Here is a 23677-nt window from a genome sequence, read left to right on the forward strand (position 1 = left end):
AATTTCGCGAGAGGGAAAAAAAATGGACTTCCAAGAAAGACTGGAGTGCTTCCGCTCAGGATTAATGGCTGTATCATCGGTAGAAATAGAAGTTAGAGAATGAGATAGACAATATAAAATGGATGACGAAATGTTGCTTCTCGAATTAGAGCGGGAAAAGTGAAATTTTCAGAAAACGTGGGATAATCGACTTCAAACTGCCTCGGAATCGGAGTCCTGCTACCGGGTTCCCTTTCCCGGGGCAATCTGTATGCAGGACGTGTCGGAAATACGCGGCAATATTTCAGAGCGATGGTCATGAGCAGATGCATAATGGCGCGGAGAGATGAGTGTGCAGGAAAATATATATACTTCTGCCACTGAGAGAAATGATTTTGTTATAGGAACAAATCAAGGGAGAGCAAATGTGATATTTGTTAAAAAAATGATCGATTTGTTACGATTGCAAATTAATTCGTCAATGTAACAAATAATCAATAGTATCAGCAAATAAGAGGCTCATATATATATATATGTGTATAAAAGTCGTAGACGGTTGCAAGACGTCAAATCGTAAGAAATTGACCAATTCTAGTCAAGTATTCTCCCTATATTAGACTGTGCTTGGTCGATTTCCTACGACTTAAGATTCCACAAATTCAGATCATCTACAAATTTTATGTAAACGAGCCTAAAATTTATCCAAAAGATAGATTAGTTTGCTTCTATTACTAATAATTGGTTGGACTAGCAGCAATCACGACAACAAAATTTGTTGTCACATTTACCGATTACCGGTTAAAGATACAATGGCTTAAATTAACAAAATCCTTTCTCTCAGGGTGAAGCTTTATGCCTAGTGCAGATTGAACGCAGCAAGCGAGGCGATATTTTTTTACCATTGTAAATATTGATTAATTGTTCCACCGCTGCTTGACGCTTGCTGCGTCCAATCTGAATTAGACATTAGATACACCAAAGCGCAATCCTTTTTATCTAAGCTGAAATGTGACAACTTTCCTATTGGCTGTTTCGACTGCCATTTTCGATCCAATTGTCTGTAGTCCAATAAGCGCTTAGTATTATTCCCCTATAACACAAAGTTGCACGAAAGTTGCAGTAGCATTGCAGCAACTTTTGTGCAACTTTGTGCTGTAAGGGAAGAATACTAAGCGCTTATTGTTACGATACAATAAGCGTTTAGTATTATTCTCCTACAACACAAAAGTTACAGTAACATTGCATGTTACAGCAATATTGCAGAGAATTTGCAATGATATTATTATAAATTCTATGCTGTATAAGTTGGTATATAATATCATTAGTAAGTTCAAAATGGAGGAATTTGCGCTATACTTTGGTATATCTTTAGATACTTCCGTCTATTAGCGATACGAAACTCGCAATTGCCACGCTCGCGAGATATCGCCGCGTATTTTAATCGCACGGCGGATAAGAAGATATTCTCTATTTGCGCCGCAATTAAAAACGCCCGTAATTAAAAGTATATAAAAATCGAGGGGACCAATCGATATTATCTAGTATCATTTACGTTTTTCAAATATTTTAGTAACAACACTGAAAAAATAATTACTAAATCTTAATACATATTTCTTAGAATAGTATCAAGTAAATACAGTAAATGAATATTTATTCAATCAAAAAATATAGTTAAATCAAAATAATGGTTTTTGTATTAATTATTATATACGTTTATATTTAGTAAATATTTACTCAGAACTATTCAAACAAGTATTTATTAAAATTTAGTATTTTTTTTTTTTTTTCGTGAAGACAAAAGAGATCGGGAAATAATTTGCGACGAATCGCGAGTACTATTCTTATCCACGGTGCATCGGTATATGCACGCTGTAAAAATGTTGATATTGTTGATATTTATTGCCGGTTGTCGCTTCCAGTGTCTCGGGACCGACGTGACGGTCGCAAAGACCGCGCACGCCTGAGTATCTTTCGTATTTTCTCTTTCCTCTCGCGCAAAACTAGTTTGTGTTAGAGGCTAGAGTGAAGTGGCTTACCGCCTTGTTCGTCCAGCATTACGAGGGTTTTCATCCCGACCTCGTGGCTCTAAACAGGCAACCGACAGGCAATCAGGCGACGTGTTAAACATTGAGGTAAAGTTAATCGCCGTCGGGACGCTCCCTCGCCTCGCTCCGCGGCGATCCTCAACGCCACCCCCCCAAATAAAGAAAGAAAAAAAGATTCCCCCCGCCATGTTCGCCTGTGCCAAACGCGGGGAGAAACGAGGGAGAGACGTGAGACAGAAAGAAAATGACGGAGGAAGAGATAGAGATGAGAATGTCGGCGGGCGAGAGGGCGCGGACGACGAATTTTGGCCTCAGCTAATTTATTTATTATGCATATCAGGAGGTTGGATGGACGAGGATGGATGACGACGTGATGACGCTTGACAGTTGTCGACAAATGCTGGCACAATGAGGTTCAACGATGATAATGAAAGAAGAGACCGGAATGATGAAAAGGAACGTAGGAGAATCCACCCTGCATTACTTTTTTTCCTAATTAATTCTCAGAAAGGTTGGATGAAGTGACGAGGATATTATTTTATACTAAGTATAATTAATAGCAATTAAATTAAGATCTAAAAGGGGAATAAATGGGTGGCGACGTACAGATCTTCACACTCCTGGATGAGTTATTCGATGGGAGATCCTGGTAATTGGTAGGAAATGGGTAGGTTTCGCTCTAATTATTTTCTTCTTGAGAATTTCAGGGGATGAATGAAAAATTTGATGAACAGAACGCGCATGAAAGAGAGCGATATTTTAAACACTCGAGAATGAGGAATGAAAGGTGTGTTAAAAATGTAGGATGAAACCTGCGCGGTTTCCCGTAACGAGAGTTTATGATCTCATGAATTCGATGCTGATAATCTTTCGCACTCACATCTGCATATTTACATATACATATGTAATGAACATTCAAATTCCTAGTGATATATGAATAAACGAGTTGCTTGTAAACTTTATGACGTACGTAAAAAATTACATATACATCAAGTATGTACAGAAAATTACTCTAAATTGACGATATTCTGATCAAGCGAGCACGTTTCGAGTAGCTTCTAATAAAGAACGTGAAATTGCTTATTTCTATATATTTCTAAATAAATTTCGAATGTTGTATTCGAAGGAATAAGCTTTTCCAACTTCGATATGCTCTTCGATATATTACGAGCGAAGAATATCAAATTTCTGAGTGCGAACGATTCCGTCGACTGATGACGCACCTCGTAGAAGTAAATGGACACCAGAGCAGAGCAAAGCTAGAGAGGAAGGTGGCGAAGGCGAGAAAGATAAAGAGAAAGAGAGGCAGAAGTATAGAAAAAGGTAAAAGGATAGCGGGTTCCACTCGATGAGCGTCCCACACAGTAGACATCGATAGAGCATCATGCCGCTGAAAGATATGATACTGGAGATACGGTGTCAGGGATCGGGGGACAAGATCGGGGTAACGAATGGAGTTCCGTCGGGTGCCCTAAATAAACCTAGGTGGGAGGCCTAAAAGCGACAACGTCGCTGAGGTGGTTCGACATCGATGACGGCACGGTCGTTCGATCTTTCACCTATCGGTATGCTGGCCGTTCTCGTCATCGTGGCAGTCTCACTTGTTACCTCTACCCGGATGACAGCGAATGGGTCATTGTCATTCTCAGCGAAGGAGAGAATCGACTGCACGGTTGATTCGCATCGGCCGTACACGATTTAAGCACTGATCGTATTGATTCGAGTCACAACTAGACAATTATATATTCCATAAGATGTTAATAAACAAAAAAAGTAAATATCACACTCTGATCAACCCTTAAACACCTTTTCGGTATACATCCCAGTAACCGGATATGTACAGTTGCAATATTGTAATTTAATTGTATTTCAAGATCACAATTAAATTATAATATTATGTTTAAAAAAGCACTTGAGGTTAATAATAATATAAACAAATGTACAAAGTTTTATGTAAATGTCCGAATATGTCTGGGACGTTTACTTTATCTGACTTTTTTCCACTGCTTTTTCCATTGCTCATAATTTTTTATTAATAAAGCATTTGCTTGGTATTATTATATTCCTTAATGTCTGGCGTTTCGAGTGAAAACAATTATTTACAATATTCATTTTTATGAAAGTTATAAGCAATTGGGTTGGGTCTGCCATATCCAAGTGTGTTTAAGTGTGTTAATAAAAGCAAAAATGAGGTGTTTTTCAATCGCAGATATCGTTAATATTCCATTCTATTTATGGAATAAAAACCTAAAATATTCCTGAATCCTCTGGTCGACCGTTCACAGTCGATTCTTTATTTCGCACGACTTTATCAGGATTCCGGTAAATCAGGATCACGCATTAGAAGCACGCTCTTCCCAAAGGGAAACGCAAATTGACAGCTAATGAAGGGCGTTCTTCGCTTCGCGCCAGCTTTTTTCCCCTTTTTTCTTGTTACACGTTAATCCTCTTTTTTTCATATCGACGTTTTACACTCGTCGAACTAGCGCATCGCTCGCTCGTTCTTCGCAGAATAGAGAGATAGAGAGACAAAGAGAGAGAGAAAGACAGTGACTTATTGATGTTTACTGGGAGACTGCTTACCGCCTTGGTGGTCTAACATCGTCAGAGTGTTCGCTCCGATCTCCTCGGTCTACGACAGGTTCGAAGGTGCCACACATTAACGGAAACGAAAGAATCGTTTTTCTCAGTGGATGCGTGCGAGAATTAACTGCAGAACAAAGTCACAGACAAGAAAGCAACAAAATCGCAGGGGCACGTCCCGTCGGACCGAAAACGACGAATTTCTGCGCGGTAGCAGAAACACGTTATCGTTTGTAAAATAATAATGCTATTACGAGACCAATCGTTTGTTGCAATTGTATCGCAAGTTGAGTCTATCAATATAAAAAAAAAAAAAGAAAAGGAAAAATCGCGTTCTTCTCGATAGAACGTGCCGCGCGTAACGAACAGATAATAATATGTTCATTAAAGTCAAACAAATAAGTAATAATAAGTAATTATAATAATAATAATAAATAATAATAATGTGTTAAAAATAGTAAGAAGGTTAATAAGAACGATGATAACCGAAATAGCGATCCAGAGGCAGCTCGTCGTGTCAATGTCTCTGAGATATCATACGTACATGATCCTAATCGCAACGATGTAACCACAAACACCTCACCCATCTGTTCATAGGCCAATTGCAGTCATGCAGTCATTTTAATTAAATTACTTATTTTTATATTAACCCTCCACTACAAGGACAAGTCATGTGGACCCCAAACCAACATTTTTGGACAATTGCGCAATCTGTATGATTGATACTATGAGGTTTTAAGTTGCAAATAAAATAACTTTGAACCTTCCTCTATCGATCGCCGTAAAATGGAGATTCACTTGCATTCTGTACTTCAAACAGGACGTTTTAAAATTTAGGAGTATTTTTCAGTACATAGTTGAAGGTTAATAATAAAATTTCCTAAAAAACACAGAGTCACTGACGGCAATTATTCAAGTAAGCTGAGTTCCCAAAAAGGGCTCGATTAAAGAACTGAGATTACCTGGCACGAAACCATCCCAATTTCTCAATAATCGATTCTAATCGAATTTCTCTCGCATTACAATCGCGATCAATCAGCCACGACTGCAACCGGTTTCTGCATTTAGCACTTACGATAGAAGTTACAGCAAGAATAGAGAGATAACAATGATGACGGACACGACGTCGACGATATTAAGAGTAATGACTGATGACGAGACGATCTAATGGAGCGTAAATGGGCGAGATGCGTCGGCGACGTTGATAAAGAGAGAGATATTGATTATCGGTGAACTATAGTCCTCGCTTCCGGGGGAGGGGGAGGAAGTTTTCTTCGTGGATAAGAAATAGGTGTGAAAATTATTAGATTAAATCAGAGATTGCTCTTTGCTTATTTCCCCGAGGTAATCTCCCAGGATGATCTTTCGAGGGGAATTGCAAAGCAAGCTTAAACGTGAGAAAATGATTGACTGTTGAAGGAAACTTCAAGATTTTTCGGGGTTAATCTAATAATTTTCATTTGCTTCCTCTCGTGATCTTTTTAAGGTCGTCATGTCAATTATAAGTTCAAGCGACTGTCGCGGTGCGTCTCTTGAGAGTCAACGCGTATTTAGGCGAATATACGTTAAACCGGCCAGATAATGATGAAGAGATGATAAAAATAGCAACCACGACAACGACAACGACGACGACGACGACGACGATGACGACGACGACGACGACAATGACGATGGTCATTTAATTACTCTCGCCGTGCTAATCGGTGATTAGCGTGATTGGCGCGATCACGCCGAGCGGAGTTTCTTTGCGACGTTTCGCTTTCTTGTTAATCTACTTCGTTCCGAGCTCAATTGGACGACCAATTCTCGATTCTCACACACAAATGTTATATCTATATATAATAATACACATTTATAGTCCTTCCTGATGACGTATATACACCGCGCACATTACATTTCGGCCAGCGACTCGAAGTCAAAGCAGGGTCAAGTAGTATCTACTTTGGTAAGACGACGGCCGACAGAAAGTATAAGTTGCACGTTTGATGCACAGATTGCAACAAGAAAAAGAGGAAAAATAAACAAGGAGAGATACAGAGAAACGGAAGACAGACAGGCAGAAAGAGGAGAAGTGAGAGAAGATGTTAGGTTAAAAAAGAGAGGAGTGGAATAAAATAAGTTACAACAGACAGACAGATATCTACTGTCACAAGCGTTTACGAGAATTACGGGTTATATACTTTCTTGATATGTACACTAGATAGACAGATACATGTTAATATGTACATACATAAAGAGAAATATATATGTATGTAGTTACATATATATACTGAACAAAAAAAAATATATATATATATGTATATTTTACACGTAGACTGAAAGCGACACAGCTGTAAGCTTCGCGAGAATGGCTACAGCATACAAAATACAGTAAAGAGATAAGTACACAGTCCAGAGAATTACAGCGTGTATCTTGTGAAGTGTGGATCGATCGGGCTAATTGCGACACGAGTGCGACATCGCGACACTTTCAATGATTAACGAAGTAGATGACGAAAGTGATGCTGAAATCAATATTCGCTCATAATCGCTTTATGGCGAATCACTTTATGGTAAATCGATCGTTTAATTGATGACGGCTATTGCCGGTCGAGAATTATGACGATGATGATTATTATGGTTTCACGTAACAATAGTATCTCGATATAATTTGCCTTGTCACACTACAGTAAGTTAATTACACAAATTATAACATAGATTATTACTTACTATTAATTGTCTATTCTCTAAACCTTCCTTTTTAGAAGGAATTGTCACTCTCCAAAGAAAATTGAGCTACTCCTTTTCAAGAGTGGTTCAATTTTCACTCTCTAGAGTGATATTCCACTCCAAAGAATTTAGAGAGGATTGAATTATTTAGTAATAAAATACGATAATCCACTTGTGAATATCGAAAATTGTCGCAATGCCTAATTCGTGGGACTGTCCCAATTATTCCGATACGTCCCGTATACGAAAGCAGACGCGATAACAGCGTTCGATAGGTGAGAGTGTGCTTGGCACGCTTTAAAATTTCACCACATCTGAGAAAGGATATGAAGGGCCGCGAGGAGGAAAATTCGAATGTATGATAAAATCATTTCTACATGTCAGATGTCGTTATTGTATTTCGCGAACGCATTTAGCGTGTCGTGTGGATGGCAGAAAGTATTTGAGATCTTCTACAGAAAGAGTGAGAGTGAGAAAGAAAGGGAACGAAGTGGGAAGGATGAATGTGTGAGGGTGAAATCGGTTTATACAGGAAAAAAAAACAAAAAAAAAACGATCACGATGGAATACACCATCAAAACAACAGCTGTTCATTATACACGAGAGCAATTGGATCTCGTTAAGCGGTTCCTACAAGCGGTCCAACAGTCTGCGCGACAAGAAAGAAAAATTATGGAAAAATTACAGGGTAAAGGTACCTAAATTGAGATAGAAGATCAACAGCTGAGATCAGAGGGGTTTAAAGATCGGTATTAAGATAGAGATATCTCATATATATATATATATATATATATATATATATATACATAAGAGATAAAGGCTGTCAAAATATCGATATACGTTAATAAAAATATCTGTATTGAGATGCAAAGTTAATATAATGGTTTTTGCAATGATGATGTCCGTTTTGCGACAACAATCCGCGCAGATTGTTGGATCGTGTACGAGCCGTTTTCGCGTCAACGCTGGCAAATAGCAGCAGCGATAGCAGCAGCAGCAGCAGCAGCGATGACTGATTCATTGCTGGAGGCACATTTTCACGTCATGTATATGTTGTGACCGACAATGTATGTCGTGAGAATTTCTCCTATATATATAAAACGTTAGATTTCTTAATAATGTCGGTGGTGAGACATGTAGTGACGCATAGAGTAAAAAATGGGCCTGAATAGAATTCGCGTTAGTCGCATGAACTGCATTCGTCAGGTCGTCAGGGAAAAAAAAATTTCATATGCTAAAATTTAACAGAGTCAAAAAGAGATTCTTTCGATTCCGATCAGAGATAATAAAAAATAGAATATTTAGTAAATTTATATGGGATTGATGAGTTAATGAAAATTTGAGTTTAATTTAATAAAAAATAAAAATTTTCCTCAACGACCCAAGACGCAGTCTAAGCGTAGTGTAATGGTACAAGTAGTAACGTTAGTAATATTAGCAGTATCAGTAGTGTCTCAGTAATGGCGATATGGTGTTGTAATCAGTATAGTAATCGTAGTAGATTCGACAGTAATGGTATACAACTTGCGATTGTGCAGTGGCAGTTGGCTGTCGATCTCTCTAATCGAGATTGCTAATCGGGCGCGAAATGATCTTCATTGTTGATATCCTATTATAGTGTAAGGATGATTTCCCATCTAAGCCTTCTTAGAAACGTATAAGAGGCGATTAAGGGAGAGCAAAGCTAAAGTGGAACCAACGATTGGCCCGCACACACGTTCACGTTAGAAACGTTAAATCGTTAAACCGCGTCGAAATGAAGTAATTTCAGGGCGCATTAGGTAAACCGAGCGTAAATTTATCGATATTTTGGAGAGCAGAGTTCAGAATTGAACTCCACTCTCGCACAAAAAAAAAAGACCCTCAGAGGTTCTTTCAAATTTTTTCCTGACGTTTCACGCCAATGTTTATAGAACAAATTATACGTCTCGCGAGAACTCCACGTACCGTCTGCGTCTGCGAGATCCGACGCTGCCGAATTACTCGTACAAACGTTTGCTGAATTGGGACACGCTAATATCCGGCGCATGCACATCGATCGTAATTAACGCGGATGATTGTTCGGGGATAGCAGTCCCCAATATCCGTAATACCTCGGGCCCCGGTAGGACTGAGTATGTTAATAGAATAATTTCCGTCTTGTTAACAGTTACAACCTGCGAGCATTTCGAGGCATTGACTCGAGTTCGTTGAATTAACCCTTTCGGTCGCTTTATAGAGAAATTGTTCCGCTCGTAAGAAAATTTAATATCGAATATGAAATATATAAATATTTTTTTGTGCTTTTCTGTGTGCCAGGATCTTTCTTTGTATTTCAGAGCCTTCGTGATGTGTACGACCGGAAGAGTCAGTGTTCAATCGTTATACCGTCATGCGTGTGTCTAATTATCAGAGAAAATATTTACGTAGGTGTATTCAAAAAATTTAACGCGTTTCTGAATTTCTCTCACAAGTAGCAAGCATAAATAGCGTTTAGGTTGAAATCTACGGGGGTGCCCGAATACTGTTAACTATTATTGTTTAGCTTCAACGTAAAAAATATAACGGGAAAAATTAGGGAAATCGCAAAAGATCTACTTTCAACCCTTATAAAATCAAATAAAATTTACTTTCAAATGTTTATTTTATTTAAAGCAGCCTAGCTTTCTAGAGATAGAACAAATACAAAGGAAAGACATCTTACGACGGAAATAAACTTTTAATTACTTTCACTCAATGAAATTAAAATATTTCTTGCACATCTCGCGTAGAAAGAACGCAAAAAAGTTATAAAAGGCTCGCTATGTATTTTTCCCATAATTTTCCCGCTCGAGACTCCGTCATATATTATATATTTGTGTTATACGTTTGCGTGTCATATGCGTGTGAGGAGGACACTCGCTCGTGGCTGATAGACGGTGTGTTAAATTGTAAGACGTGCGTGATTATACGACAACGAGTAGTTCCCTCGTTTCTTCATCTCCTACCCTCGTTTTCGGCCATTACTTAATTTCTAACAAGCGGAATTCACTCACCTCCCTGGTCGTCGAGTGCGACCAGAGTGCGGATGCCAGCCTCCTTGCTCTACGACAGACAGAGGCAGCACAACACAGACAACCACCACCAGTGTTAGAGAGCGAGAGATAGAGATAGAGAGAAAGAAAGAAAGAGAAAGAAGGAGAGATAGAAAGAAAGAGAGAAAGAATCGACATCTTTCTTTACTCTTTCTTCACATCTTTCCTTTAAGTAAGTTTATAGTATATAGTAATATTAGTAGTATATTAGTATAGTAGTTAGGTATATATATATATATATATATATATATATATATATATATATATAGAGGTATATGTAACGGACAAGTCGGTGATGGGTACTGGGCAAGCAAGATAAGAGGTGGACATTGTGGCCGGACATGTTGAGGTGATGGCACGCGTAGAGAGTGGGACAGAGTGAGAAGTATTTCGGGTCCTCTCTCGTTTTTTTCGTTTTCTTTTTCAGAGGTCTCTTTTTTTTTTGGTTCCTTGTTTTTTTTTATCTATTACAAAGAATGTCGCAGCGCGCCGTCGGGTTCGCCTTGGCGTATTGTCGATATATATCGCATATGTTTGTCGCGATACCTGCCCGCGACGCAGAGACAGGTGGGCACAGCAGGGTGAACAAGAACAATTGGAAGAGAAAAGTATGGGCCCGATCGAGGTACCGTCGTACGCGGTGTGACGGTACGAACGTGTTGGCATGTTGTTGCTTGTTGTCGATTTTGTTGATGTTGTTGTTGTTGTTGTTCTTGATGTTGTATCGGTCAATGGCGATGTTGTTATTGTTGATGTTGCTATTGTTGTTGTTGTTGTTCATGTTGTAGTTGTTGTAGATGTTGTTCCTGTTGCTGTAATTGTCGTCGCCGTTGTTGTGCGTTTATTAATTTTTGTTTTCACATGGCGGGATATCTTCCTTCTGACAAAGCGCGTGTTTTTTTTTCTTTCGGTCTTTGTTTCTTTTTTTTTTGTTTGAACTTTTTATTGGGGGGGAGGGACACTTTGCCTTTTGTGACATTCTACGAGTTTCGGCTGAACAGGTTCGATCCCTTGATCGTCACCGATCGTCCCTGCGCTCTTCTCGCGTTTCGAGAGCGAAAGAAAGATCGAGCGCAATCGAAGAGATCCACGTCTGCAGTGTTTCTTTTTTTCCTGGGTGGTAGATGGGAATTTCTTGGACACCCAGTAAAAGAACGATATATAGTAAAGTGTAGGTAGAGGTACAACGCAGGGTACGGAGTACACTTTTCAATGCGCAAGGCAAATCACAAGTCCCGCGGGGCCTCTTTGAGTCAAGAATGTGCGCGCGCGGCAGTAACGGTTTGAAATTAATAAAAGAAAAAAAGAACGTATCTCTATGCATATATATCATAATTGAATACCTTGAAATCTGAGAAATAAAATAATATTTTATAACATTTAGCTTAATTTAATATTTAATATTTAATTTTAAATATTAAATTAATTAATAATTAATATTTAAATTTCATAATTTGAATCAATATGTTAATTTAAAAAAAGAAAAAATTTCAAGATTGAATGAAAAAAACAAAAAATAAAACCTAAAAGAGAGCACATCGTAAAAGTTTATAAAACAAATAAGAACATTATAACGTATACAAATTTTTTTTGGAAGCTTAAGACCTAAAAATTATTTATACTTGAAATACATTAAAAATAATTTAAAATTCAAATTATTTCTCTCGTAAAAATGATAAGTAATATTTTATATTAATACTATACTCGAATTTATATCAATACTAATTATGATAAGGATTATAAGGGTTGTAATAATATATAAGACACACACAATTTAATACAAATTTCAGCAAGAAATCCCAACGCGAGACACTTCAGGACTCAAAAAGGGTTGCGAGTACTTGGATAAGTGCAATGTAAAACACACACGCACACGTAATTGGAGTGGAAGGGGCGGGAGGGTGAATGAAGGGGCAGCGAATGAGTGAATGAGCGAATGAATGAAACAATCGATGACTCGAGGAGGAGAAAAGGATAAGCGACTATATATTTTTATATATGTTTAACAATTTCCTCTTTTATAATAATACTTCATTTATATTATATAATTACTCATATTTGAACATCGTATTTAATACTGAACACGGATATCCGATTTTAATTTCATTCGATCATTAACACATCAAATAATATATTGAACGCGATCGAATAAAAGATATCAATTAAATAGGACTTGAACAAATCGCATTTAAAGATTAAACGCCATGTTAAATAAAGGCGATATTGAGAGAATAATGTAAGATATTGATTTTCTGACAATTTTTTATTTTTCATTGATATTTGTTCATGTTTTGCTCCTTTCCTCATTCGACTTGAGGCACAAGCGTGCATATTAATATTTAAAAAAAATATCGGCGGGTAATGGTGGAAGTGCATAAGAAATAAGGGAGGAAACGTGAAGAGTGAGAAATTGGCGATATCGAAGTGACGAGCATATAAGATATAAATAAAATATCGTGATCAGTAAACTCTAGATTAATCTAGATAAATTTTAAATAATAGAGAAATAACAAATAGAGAAATAAAAAAATTAATAAAAAATGTCCTTCGTTCATTAAGTGCATTTAATTCCTTGTACTCGATGTGTTATATACATTATTATTTAAAAAAATGTAAGTGTCACACACATTCCACAATATACTAAATATAATTTATTTTTATCAATTAATGATACAAATAAGTCGCTACACATTCGGGTACAAAAGATTAAACAAGTATTGTTGTCTCAAAAAAAGTTTACATTAATTGTGATATTTTATTTATCGCGTTTGGTTTTTCTTTAGCAAAAATTGTGTATGATAGAACTAATTAACATATTATTGAAAATCAGCAAGATATAAGTAATATGCAAACAAGATTTTAATTATTTCTTTCCTCAACATTTTACTTCATACACAAAATAGAATTTGTAAACCCAGAGAAAAATTTCTTTGATTCAAAGAAATGTTTCTTTGTTATACGGTTGAAGAAAAAAATTTCTTTAATTTAAACGTCATTTCTTTGATTTAAATATTATTTTTTTAAATCAAATTAAAAAGTTCATTTGATTTAAAGAAATTATGTTCAAATCAAAGAAATTTTTTTTTTGACCGTATAGCAAAGAAACATTTCTTTAAATCGAAGAAACTTTTCTCTGGATGTAAATTGATAGAGTCGTACGTTCGTAAAAAATTGCACAAAGGCTTACGTAAGCTTTATAACAATTATTTAGATAAATTTTTAATAACTCTCACATCTAAGCAATAATAATTTTTCAATAATAGTTTCCTAAAATTCTTCATTACCTTATAAATTATTAGATGCTCAAATAAAATTTTAATCACGACAAAAAATCGATTCGTTCATATCATCGGTTTGTTCGTAAAATTTTTTGGGACAACTCATGCATCGATGAAAAATGTATTTGTTTTGTATGATAGCGTGAATTAATGTAGTGCACTGAGTATTGATTATACTGAGCTGTGATAACTGCTTCTAAAAAGAGCGACAGCACGATGCACTGAAGAGGGAAAGTGGATAGAGGCTTGCAAAGAGGAAAAAGGCAAATACGCGCACACACACACCCACACCCACACATACATACACACACACACACACACAAAACCATACACGCGCAAACACACACACACATACACAGAGATAGCCAAACAGCCAAAGCGAGCAGGCAACAAAATTTCATCAATCAAAAAGATAAACCAGCAACAATGAATATAATGGATATATTCAAAATTTTTGTTATTTATCCTTTCTATAATTTTTTTTAAATGTATGACAAAATGTTTTATCAAAGAAAAGAATGCATAATCATTATTACTATCTTTTCACATTATAAAATAAAGATGTCCATCATTTCAACATTTTGATGTTGTAATAACATAATGTCACTTGTACTGTTCTACATCTTAACTTACGTTGAAAATATTAAAATTGTAAAAATCGGCAGAAACATCTAATTTTCCTTGAATATTTATAATCATGAAATGTTTAAAATTTTTATAAAATTTTCCATATCGTATTGAACTTGAAAAACAGTCGCTGATCATTCTTTCGATCCTTGAAATCGTTTAAAGCGGATAGGCAATCGAACAGGCAAGTGTAGAGATTGCGGATTACGCAAGCAAAGACCACACACAGGCACACATCGCGCACACGTATACAATACACATACATTAACATCCAGCAACAAACAACATTGAGAGAAAGAGATAGAGACAGAGAGAGAGAGAGAGAGAGAGAGAGAGAGTAGCACAGCTTTGGTATACACATATACAGACGCAGCTTTTCTCCTTTTTTCCTCATATCTTCGTTCAATTCTTTTTTCCTTTTCCTTTTTTCTTTTTTCGCTTTTCTCTTTTTAAGCTGCATTCGCCGTTTTTCTCTTTTCGGACATCTCGTTTCGATGGGAGCTACTTTTAAGCGGTCAACCTCCCTCTTAGTAAGGACCAAACTCCTTCTCTTTCTCGATGATGGCATCTTGAAGAGCCCCTCGCACGAGATCTATTTGCGCTTTAACCCTTTGCACTCTCGCTGATGCGTCGAGATGCGAGATAGTCATTCTTATAAAATACTCTCTCAAATAGATAAAGTATAAAACAAAGATCATAATTCATAAATGATATTCTTCCATAACAGATACCTACTCTGATCTTAATTTCGATCACGAATATACAACTTAATAGTGAATTAAAAAAAGATAATTTTCTCAAATTCTCTAAAAATCAATATTAAGAACTAGAATATTTTTTAAATAGAGAACACTAAAAAAAAAACATTTTTTTATCTACCATTAATCGCTCCACTTTTAGATAAATTTAAATATTAATTTTAAGAATAAATACATTTCTGTATGAACCGGCATTCGTTTATCTTTTCAAAAGATCATTATTTCAGAACAAATAAAAGAAAAGTCTGACATGAAAAAAGGGGACAAGTTCTAAAAGAATATACGGAGTGTGTCATATCTCGCTCTTACAAGGTGATCATGAAAGCGCAAAGGGTTAAAGAGCGAAAAGTCGAACTGCAGTTTCATCCGCGAAAGATAATTCTTATGCTTCTTTTTTTTTTCTTTTCACGCGAGCACTCGACATTCTTCCCTCCGCTCGCTGCGCTATCGCGAACTTCGACGCTGTCGTTGAATAATTCGCGTGCTGCGTTGCACAACGCAATCGTTTGCGTTACGTTTACAGTACAGCGCGCGTATGTATAACACAATTGCCGGAATTAATAGTGCATCAAAAGCACGATGAGTGAGTCGTTGCTTTGCGTCTTCGGGTCCTCGTGCGCGTTACAATCTCGTCCAAAGGAAGATGAAGAGAAGCACTGATCGTTGAATCGATGTTTACTTGTCTACACATACTAGTAAGTAACTAACGATTGTAGTACGCGATGTCAATTAAAGAGGCACACACATACAAGGAAAAGGAAGGGACTGCCCTTCGCAAATACGTGATAATGAGAAGAAAAAAAAAATAGGAGAACATATATACGTCTGTCTGCGTCGACGGTGTGCAAGGATAATTAATTGATGAAAGCACCGAGCTATTTTCGCGATCATAATAAATATTATTTTTATAATAAATATTAATCTCGTAATAATTTATATACTTATTAGTATCTAATATCATTTAGTGCTATAATTAATTATTATTATATCATATTTTATTAGCCTGTTAGTTCTGTGTATATTATGTAAAATCTATATTATGTAAAATCATATTAGCGTTAATTGGCAATTAACACGTTTTAGAGCGTTTTGGAATCAATATAAATATTAGGAAATCAATATCTCAATATAATATTAGGAAGTCTCTGTCGGCGAATAATAGGTTAATCAGCGGAGGATTGTCTCACAATAAGATGTATTTGCCACTAAATTTATGGAAGTAAATAAATAAGAAGTTATGTTGTATATTATCAATAAGAAAAGCATCTATAGAAATATTGAAATTAACAAGAAAGTTTCATTAAATGTAATTTTTTCTTTATTTTTATGAATTGTATATATATATATATATATATATATATATATATAAACTTTATAGAGATAAAAATAATAAACCATGTTAATTTTTCTTATTAAAAGTTTGCTTTCTTCATTTTCTAAAAATAATTTTTTTATCCTTGAGAAAATTTTCATTACAAGAAAATCGTGTAACGTCGACGTTCATATCAAGTACAAACTATTGATAACGAAAAACCGTCGCTCGCACACCATCGCGCAGGAAACTTACGTTGATGGAAGTTACGAAAGAGATGCGGGTGTACCGCGAGTTGATTCGCGTTCATAGTGACAAAAAAAATATCACGATCGAGTTTTGCGGAGATAAAGACCGATCGGTCGTCGTAATTCTCTCGCAATTCGAAGAAATACGCGTAGCCCCAATATTTTTACAAAACCGTTTCCTCCCATTCCCTCACAGAAGCTCGTGTTATCGGTTTGCGATTCGCTTCCTGGTCGATCGAGAGCACGACCGACTGTTTACGCGATCGTTATCACGCGTCACGAGGTGACGATGATGACGCATTGCGCATTGTGAGTGTGTGTACGTACGCTTCTCTTGGTCGATGATGATTCGAAGGACGTCTTCGGTGCTCGGAAGAATGTGACACAGTGCTTATTAGTGGAGCCACAGGTAGATAAGTAGCAGCGAGAGAAACTGAAACGGAACGACGCAAGGACCTCGACGGATCTTTTCCGTCCACAAACGAAGAAAATTCAAGCAGATATCCTCTTTCACCTCGTCATTATAATATTTCTTGCGAAAGTCGCGAATAAAATGAACGAAATTACAGCGAGTTCGAAATTTGCCTAATATTATGCAATCGTAAAAGTTTGCTATAGAATAATAGTGTAATTTTATTTATACCATTCTAAATATTATGACATTGTAAACTGTGAAAAGTTTAGATCATATAAATACTTTCACTTCAAAGGTACTAAATTTATATTGATAATAATCGAGCGAAAAATCAATATTAATGAGACACGAGATTGTAAAAAAAAATCAATATGTTGTTGCATTAAAAAAATAATCTTCTAACTCTTTCTAATTCAGAAAAGCCAATTACTGATAAAATTATTCACTAGTGTCAATAATAATAATAAATATGATGCTAAAATAAGATCAAACATTGTAACGATAATCTGATTATTGAACGAATCAGATCACGGAAGCCAGTTGCGTACGTTCCTTCGACAAGTATAAGTTAAAAGTAGAAGAAGAGCAAACATCTCTGTATGTAAATATGTACAAAAACAGATATACGCGTACATTCATGTATATAGAGATGTACACACGCGCACACACATATGTATCGAGAAGATAGTATAACAGATATCGAAGGTACGGACATATAGACAGCGAATAATTAATTATGCGTGGAAAGAGAACGTGGAGAGCTGCAGAAATGCAGACAGATCGTATTTTTGTCACGGTCGTGGCACACGCGCGAACGCACGCACGCAATGTGTACTGTAAAATACACGCGAGTAACACACGCGAGTGGAACATTAGATCGATATAAAATTCCGCGAAGCGGAAGTCGAAAAGGTACTCATACATCGTCACTTCCGCAACAGCGATGCGAAACTTGAGAAGCGAAATCTAACTCACTTGTCGCGTAACATTCCCCTAAACTCGAAAAATTTCTGCGATGAAAAAGTTCTTTCTTTCGCAGATCATTAAACAGTCCTTCCCTTGAATTCTTCTATGTATAATTAGAAAAAAAAAATATTTTAATTGAAAATTATCCACACAGCATTCTCTTATATGTATACAGCGACTATGAAATGAAGTCAAAGCAATCTAATCGGAGTATTAAACGATATTTCCTTGAATTCTTTTATGTAGAATTAAAAAAAATATTAAATCGATATTTTAATTGAAAATTATTCAGCATTCTCTAATATGTATACAGCGACTATAAAATTTCTAGCACATCCGGTACAATGTAGCACTTTAAAGTTATCGGATAGTCATTCAAGAAAGTTCTTTGATAAATGCTTCTTTGATAATTTAATAGATATTGTCTTGGGAAAATTTTGACTGTAAGCTTTCTATTTTGAAACAGTAAAACATTTTGAGAATACCGCAAGTTCTTTTTGTTAAAATAAAATCTGTTGAACAAAAAAAATATCATTTTTATTTTCCCCTCCTGTCCTTCGTTTCTTTAAATAAAGAACGAGATCCTTTTAAAAAAAATCCGTGACTGAAGGGAAATGCGACAGTTTTGAAGTACCTTGGATAATAATAAAAAATATATCGAAAACGAACAAAAACATACATAGGATGGTTCAGTTCCCATATTTTCATACTTACAATCTTCCAAAAATCCTCAAGATTTAGTAGCAACATTAGAATAGTACGTTTATCTCCAATTATTAAAATAAATGACTACATTTCTATGTGGTACTCCTTTGTGGTACTTCTTTATCTCAATTACTAAACTAAATGACTATTTCTATGTGGCATCCCTTTGTATCTTTGTTCTACACTAAATCGTCATAAATGAAAGACACAATATCTACTATATATATATATATATATATATATTTTTTCAGAACTTAGCGAAACCGTACAATTACTCACGATGTATCTTTCAGAGTCCCAGTCTGAACCATCCCTTGTAATTACGAAAGTTTACTCGACAAAAGGGACGAGAAAAGTCCGTCTTTTGCGCACGTTCGTGGGGCGCCTCGCCGTCTTTCGGAGCGCGTCGATGCGTCGTCTTACAAATTTCTCCTCGCGCGAGCAAACGCTCGTTCGCGCGATCATTCCGTTCTCCCCCGATTGATTTTCCTTTCTTTCTTTTATTATTATTATTACTTTTTTTTGTTTTCTTCTCTTTCTAAGATCGCAGACACTGGGTTCGTTGTCCCCCTTCCCTTCCCCTGTCAGGAGCGAACCCACTCCACTCGTTCGTCGCGAAACGAATCCTCTTTACCCTCTCTGCTTTATACGCTCAAACCGCAACACGCCGCCGGAATCGTCGCCTCCGTGTATGACGCCAGAGCTGGATAAAATACTACTTCGAAAACATCGCACGTTTTTTGCCCACGTCCTCGACGTCGCCTGCAATACGTCCTCCCCACATCCCTCTGTATATACAGCCCCCACGAAGCTTTCCTTTCCTCCACCCACAACTTGAAGATCCCGCAGGAGGTTGTCTCGCTGACGTGAATCTTGTGCAAAACGGAATCGGCGCGCCCGCTAAGAACAACGCTTAACCAGTCAAGTGGCGTTCGTCAGTACGTCAATTATCTATTATTAACGAAACCGCGAGAAAAATAAGAAGGACGAGATGTATGAGACTTGGTCCTTCGATGGTCTCGCGGTCGGATAAATTATATTACTGTAGAAGCCTCCACTATAAAAAGTATCGGTGTGGATTTAATACCCACCATGTATTAATATTAACATTATTATTAATGAACTATTAATCTTAAGACCAACATGTTGTGGATCTTAAATTCCTTTTAAAACTCATGGTATTAATATTAACACTAGAGAAGACTAGATTGCTTTGGCTTCACACCAGTGAGAATTATACAGATACCGCATGTTAAATTCACACCGCTATCTTTTAAAGTGTCAGGGAGTGAAAATTTAATTTGAAAAGATCCATACGCCTAGTCGGTCTTCTTGATTCAAATTTAATCGGTCGAGACTATACGTATTCAACCGCATCATACTTGATATTACTTCACGTGTACTTCACGGTCTATTAGCTAGACCTCGACAATGCGAATTATATGAATCGAATCGATCGAGATCGAGACACTCGCCACTTGACCGGTTAATCGAAATAGTACTTTGCCCACCTCTCTCTGGCGCGACTCCTTTTTCTCTTTACTGCTATTTTCATTTTCTTTTTCTCTCTTTTTATTTCAAAGCAGTTCGAGGTGGAACTCCAAGCGAGCAGTGGCGCCTGTCTTGCTGCAGTAGCGCGTATAACGATTCGTCGATGAAAATCAGTTCCTAGTTTACGAGACAGAGACAGGAGGAGGTTCAGGGTTATTCGAGGGTTTTGAGGAGATTACGGGGGACTAAAGGGCTGCGGGAGGGTCGCTACACGGGATTTGATTCACGGAAGAATATGGGGATGGTGCACCGACGCGGGATTCTCGAAGACGGTCGAGAGAGGATCGAGGATTCGATGCGCAAGTAAAAGGAAGGAACAAATGCCGAAAGGGATAGACTCACCTCCTCGCATAGCGCCAGCATACGTCTCGTGCTCTCCAGAGACTGAAACAAAGTCGATCACGCCGGTTATCACACGTGTGACCCGAGGAATCGCGAATGTGTTTTAAAATTTTTATTTTTTCAGAAGAGCTACAACTTTGCTGTTCTACCTTGTCCCTGATACATTTTCTCGCGCTATGCTAGATTATTTTTCAAGAAAAGGCATTCCCTAAATCTGTGGATAGTCACTGATATCAGTGCCAAGTATGCCACTGATAATCAATGAATGAGATATGAGATCGCTAACCTAGCTAATCTTTATTATGTGATCTAACTAACCTTATTTTAGTGCATAAATTCAATGAATATGATATTGGAAGATTGAAATTAACGTGCAAATATCAGTATTTTAGTTATATAATGCTCAAACATTCTTCCTTTTTTAGTTGAATTTCATTGATTATCCAGTGCCAAGTATGTTATTGGGTAATTAGTGACTATCCACTGATTCAGATTTAGAAAGCAGAAGTACGATTTCTTTTGAATTCCAGCACACTGGTAATTTTGTGCTACAAACATGTACGCTGAGAGAAAAGTATTTGATATTTGTGACTCTAATTGAATGATAATATAATTATGACTAGGAATTTTATTTTTATTACTATTAAAATGTTAAGAATAATAATTATATTTGCAATTCTATCAAAAAATATACAGGTGGCACCGAAAAGGTCTATAAATTATAGTTCAATTATGATAATGGCAATAATTTTTTTCTTCCAATATAATTTATTCGAGAAAATCGATTTCATTGTGTTATTAATAAATTAGTTATTTAAATTAGTTCTTAAGAATTATCAAGGTTAAAGGAATTCTTTGAATTAAAGAATAACATTGATTACTTTTAGAGAAATATATGAATAAAACATGCAATAATGGCTTCGTGAATAAATTATTATTTTTAGCTATTCTGAATTAATTATACATAGATAAATAAGTCGATTCAATAACTCATGTGCTGAAAATTGTGAAAGATCTACGAGATGTTTCTATTCGATAAGTTTCCGACAGCGCAGATACGCGGGAGAGGATTTTACGCTGATTTGTCGCCTTTCTATTGTTGCGAATAAACACGAGAGTTTATCCTCGCGCGATTAAAATCGGAACTCGAAGTTTCAGCGAAACTACGTTGATTTCAATCCCCGCGTCGTAAATCCTCGTGGATGTCACATCGCGTGAATGTATATACGCACATAAAATATACACATACATGTGTATGTATACATATACAATATCAATATATCTCAACTCACTTCATCCGTAGTCTGACCGGCCTTGAGCTGTAACTCCTGCAGTTCGGTGCGGGGCGGGCCGCCCTCGGCCGCACCCGCCGCTGACGTCGGTGCAGGCATCGCCGGCTGGTGATCTGGTGCCTGACAGGGGATTAGATGCCAGGCGACGGTCTTCCTCTTCCTCTCGGCGAATCTGCCTTCCCGCCTACCGGCGCCTCAGGATACCGGTGCGACGATGCGATGGTGCGACGCCGCTTTCTGGTTGTTCGCCGAGACCGGAACGGCGAACCGCTTACCGCAGCCTGCAACACGCAAGCAACGAGCACGAGATCAGACCTCGTCAGTTCCGCGAGGAAAGGACGACGCGGTTGCACGAAGAAGTTTGGATCCCTACGTGAATACGCGACGCGCGGTACCGGACGTGACGTTCGCCAAGACCTGGCAAAACGGAAATGCCGTCCTCGTGGAGTCACGTCTACCCAGAGACCATCCTCTCCCCTCGGAGACAATGAGGAACAGGGTGGGAGTGACAACGTCACGTCGGAGCACTGTCTATTGGAACTTTTCTCCTTCAGCGACGACCGCGCGATGGCAAAACCGGTAACGAATGAACGAACAAATGAATCAGGGAACTCGAGATAATGTCACCTTTCTCGAACGAGATCACGAATGGAAGCCCTCGCGAGGTGACGACGAGGTAGCCTGGAGGGTACCATTCGACGACGACGCCGGGGAGAGACTTTGCGGAATTCCGCGGGCGGATTGGCAGCCGCGCCGCGGTGTACCGGTCGTTGCGGCAAATGTATGTGTGAATTTACGTGTGTATACTGTGTACGTGTATGTGTGCGGTCAGCGCGTGTGCGCGCGACTGCACACTCACACATGACGACGTGGAAAATCAATACCCCCGACCGACCGACCGACCGACCCACCGACGATGGCGTCGGGACGCGCAGACGCGACGCGGCTCCGTCGTCGTCGTCATCGTCGTCGTCGTCGTCGTCGTCGTCGTCGTCGTCGTCGTCGTCGTCGACGTTTGTTCGTTCGTTCTCGTCTACCCTCTTCGGTTGACTCCTTCAATGCCGATGTGGCCGGCGCGACCAGGACAAATGATCAGCTGGTCGGACTGAGTGCGGGCAGGTCAAGAAACAGAGATGCGTTTCCCGCCGCGAATTACCGTTAGAGTGAGATAAAAGAGCGTTTTTAATGAGACTTTTTAGGTGGAAGATTCGAGTAAGATGGAGGAATGAAGTTTTCGATGCTCTTTTAGAAACACGAAGAGAGAAATGCTTAATATTAAAATATCAAATATTTCAACTCTTTCGAAATATACGTTCTTTTTTTTCTTTTTTCAGTTTTTTCAATTTTAACATTTATTGAAGTGAACATTATTTTTTTAAAAGCCGTTACCTAAGCTTAAACTCTCAAGCTGTAAGAAATTGACTAATCATAATCGATTATTTTTCTCATATTCGACTGTGATTGATCAATTTTTTGCGGCTTAAGACTTAAGCTTAGGTAGGACTTAATGGCTTATTGTAAAAAACATATTAATTTTAATTCTCAATGGCAGAGAAGCTTTTTAATAAGAATTCGCAAAAACTAATGATAAAAAATTACTTTAACCTTTAGAGGCAGGGATCTATTTTCACAACCTTACAGAACTTTTCCTTGAGCAAGATTTATTATAATTCATTATTTTTATTACAGTCCCCTTGTCTCAAAATGTAACACTGTTACAGTGTCACTTTAGTGGCTTTCTTATCTTGTAAGGGTTAAATTGAATATTTTTTAATTGAATACTCAAAAAAAGAGATAAGCTTGTTCTTCTAAAA

At 37.4% G+C, this 23677-nt stretch overlaps 1 protein-coding gene across 6 annotated transcripts in view; it reads right to left on the minus strand.

Annotated features, from left to right (window-relative positions):
* The window catches only part of Snap25 (Synaptosomal-associated protein 25kDa), a 54085-nt gene that overhangs the window by 19486 nt on the left and 10922 nt on the right, over positions 1 to 23677 (minus strand). For 3 of the 6 annotated variants that reach the window (XM_087415772.1, XM_087415774.1, XM_087415775.1), the window contains exons 2-4: positions 21864 to 22144; positions 20572 to 20613; positions 10331 to 10379 (exon numbers count right to left, since the gene is read on the minus strand). In XM_087415772.1, coding sequence (XP_087271898.1) covers positions 10331 to 10379; positions 20572 to 20613; positions 21864 to 21962 — 190 coding nt within the window. In that variant the 5' untranslated portion in view covers positions 21963 to 22144. Of the gene's footprint in view, positions 1 to 2015; positions 2065 to 4607; positions 4657 to 10330; positions 10380 to 20571; positions 20614 to 21863; positions 22145 to 23677 lie in introns of all 6 variants that reach the window. The other 3 variants (XM_087415777.1, XM_087415778.1, XM_087415776.1) reach the window with 2 other exon arrangements.

This window comes from Acromyrmex echinatior, chromosome 18, assembly GCF_024713525.1.
Source record: "Acromyrmex echinatior isolate Ae372 chromosome 18, ASM2471352v2, whole genome shotgun sequence".
NCBI classification, from domain to species: domain Eukaryota; kingdom Metazoa; phylum Arthropoda; class Insecta; order Hymenoptera; family Formicidae; genus Acromyrmex; species Acromyrmex echinatior.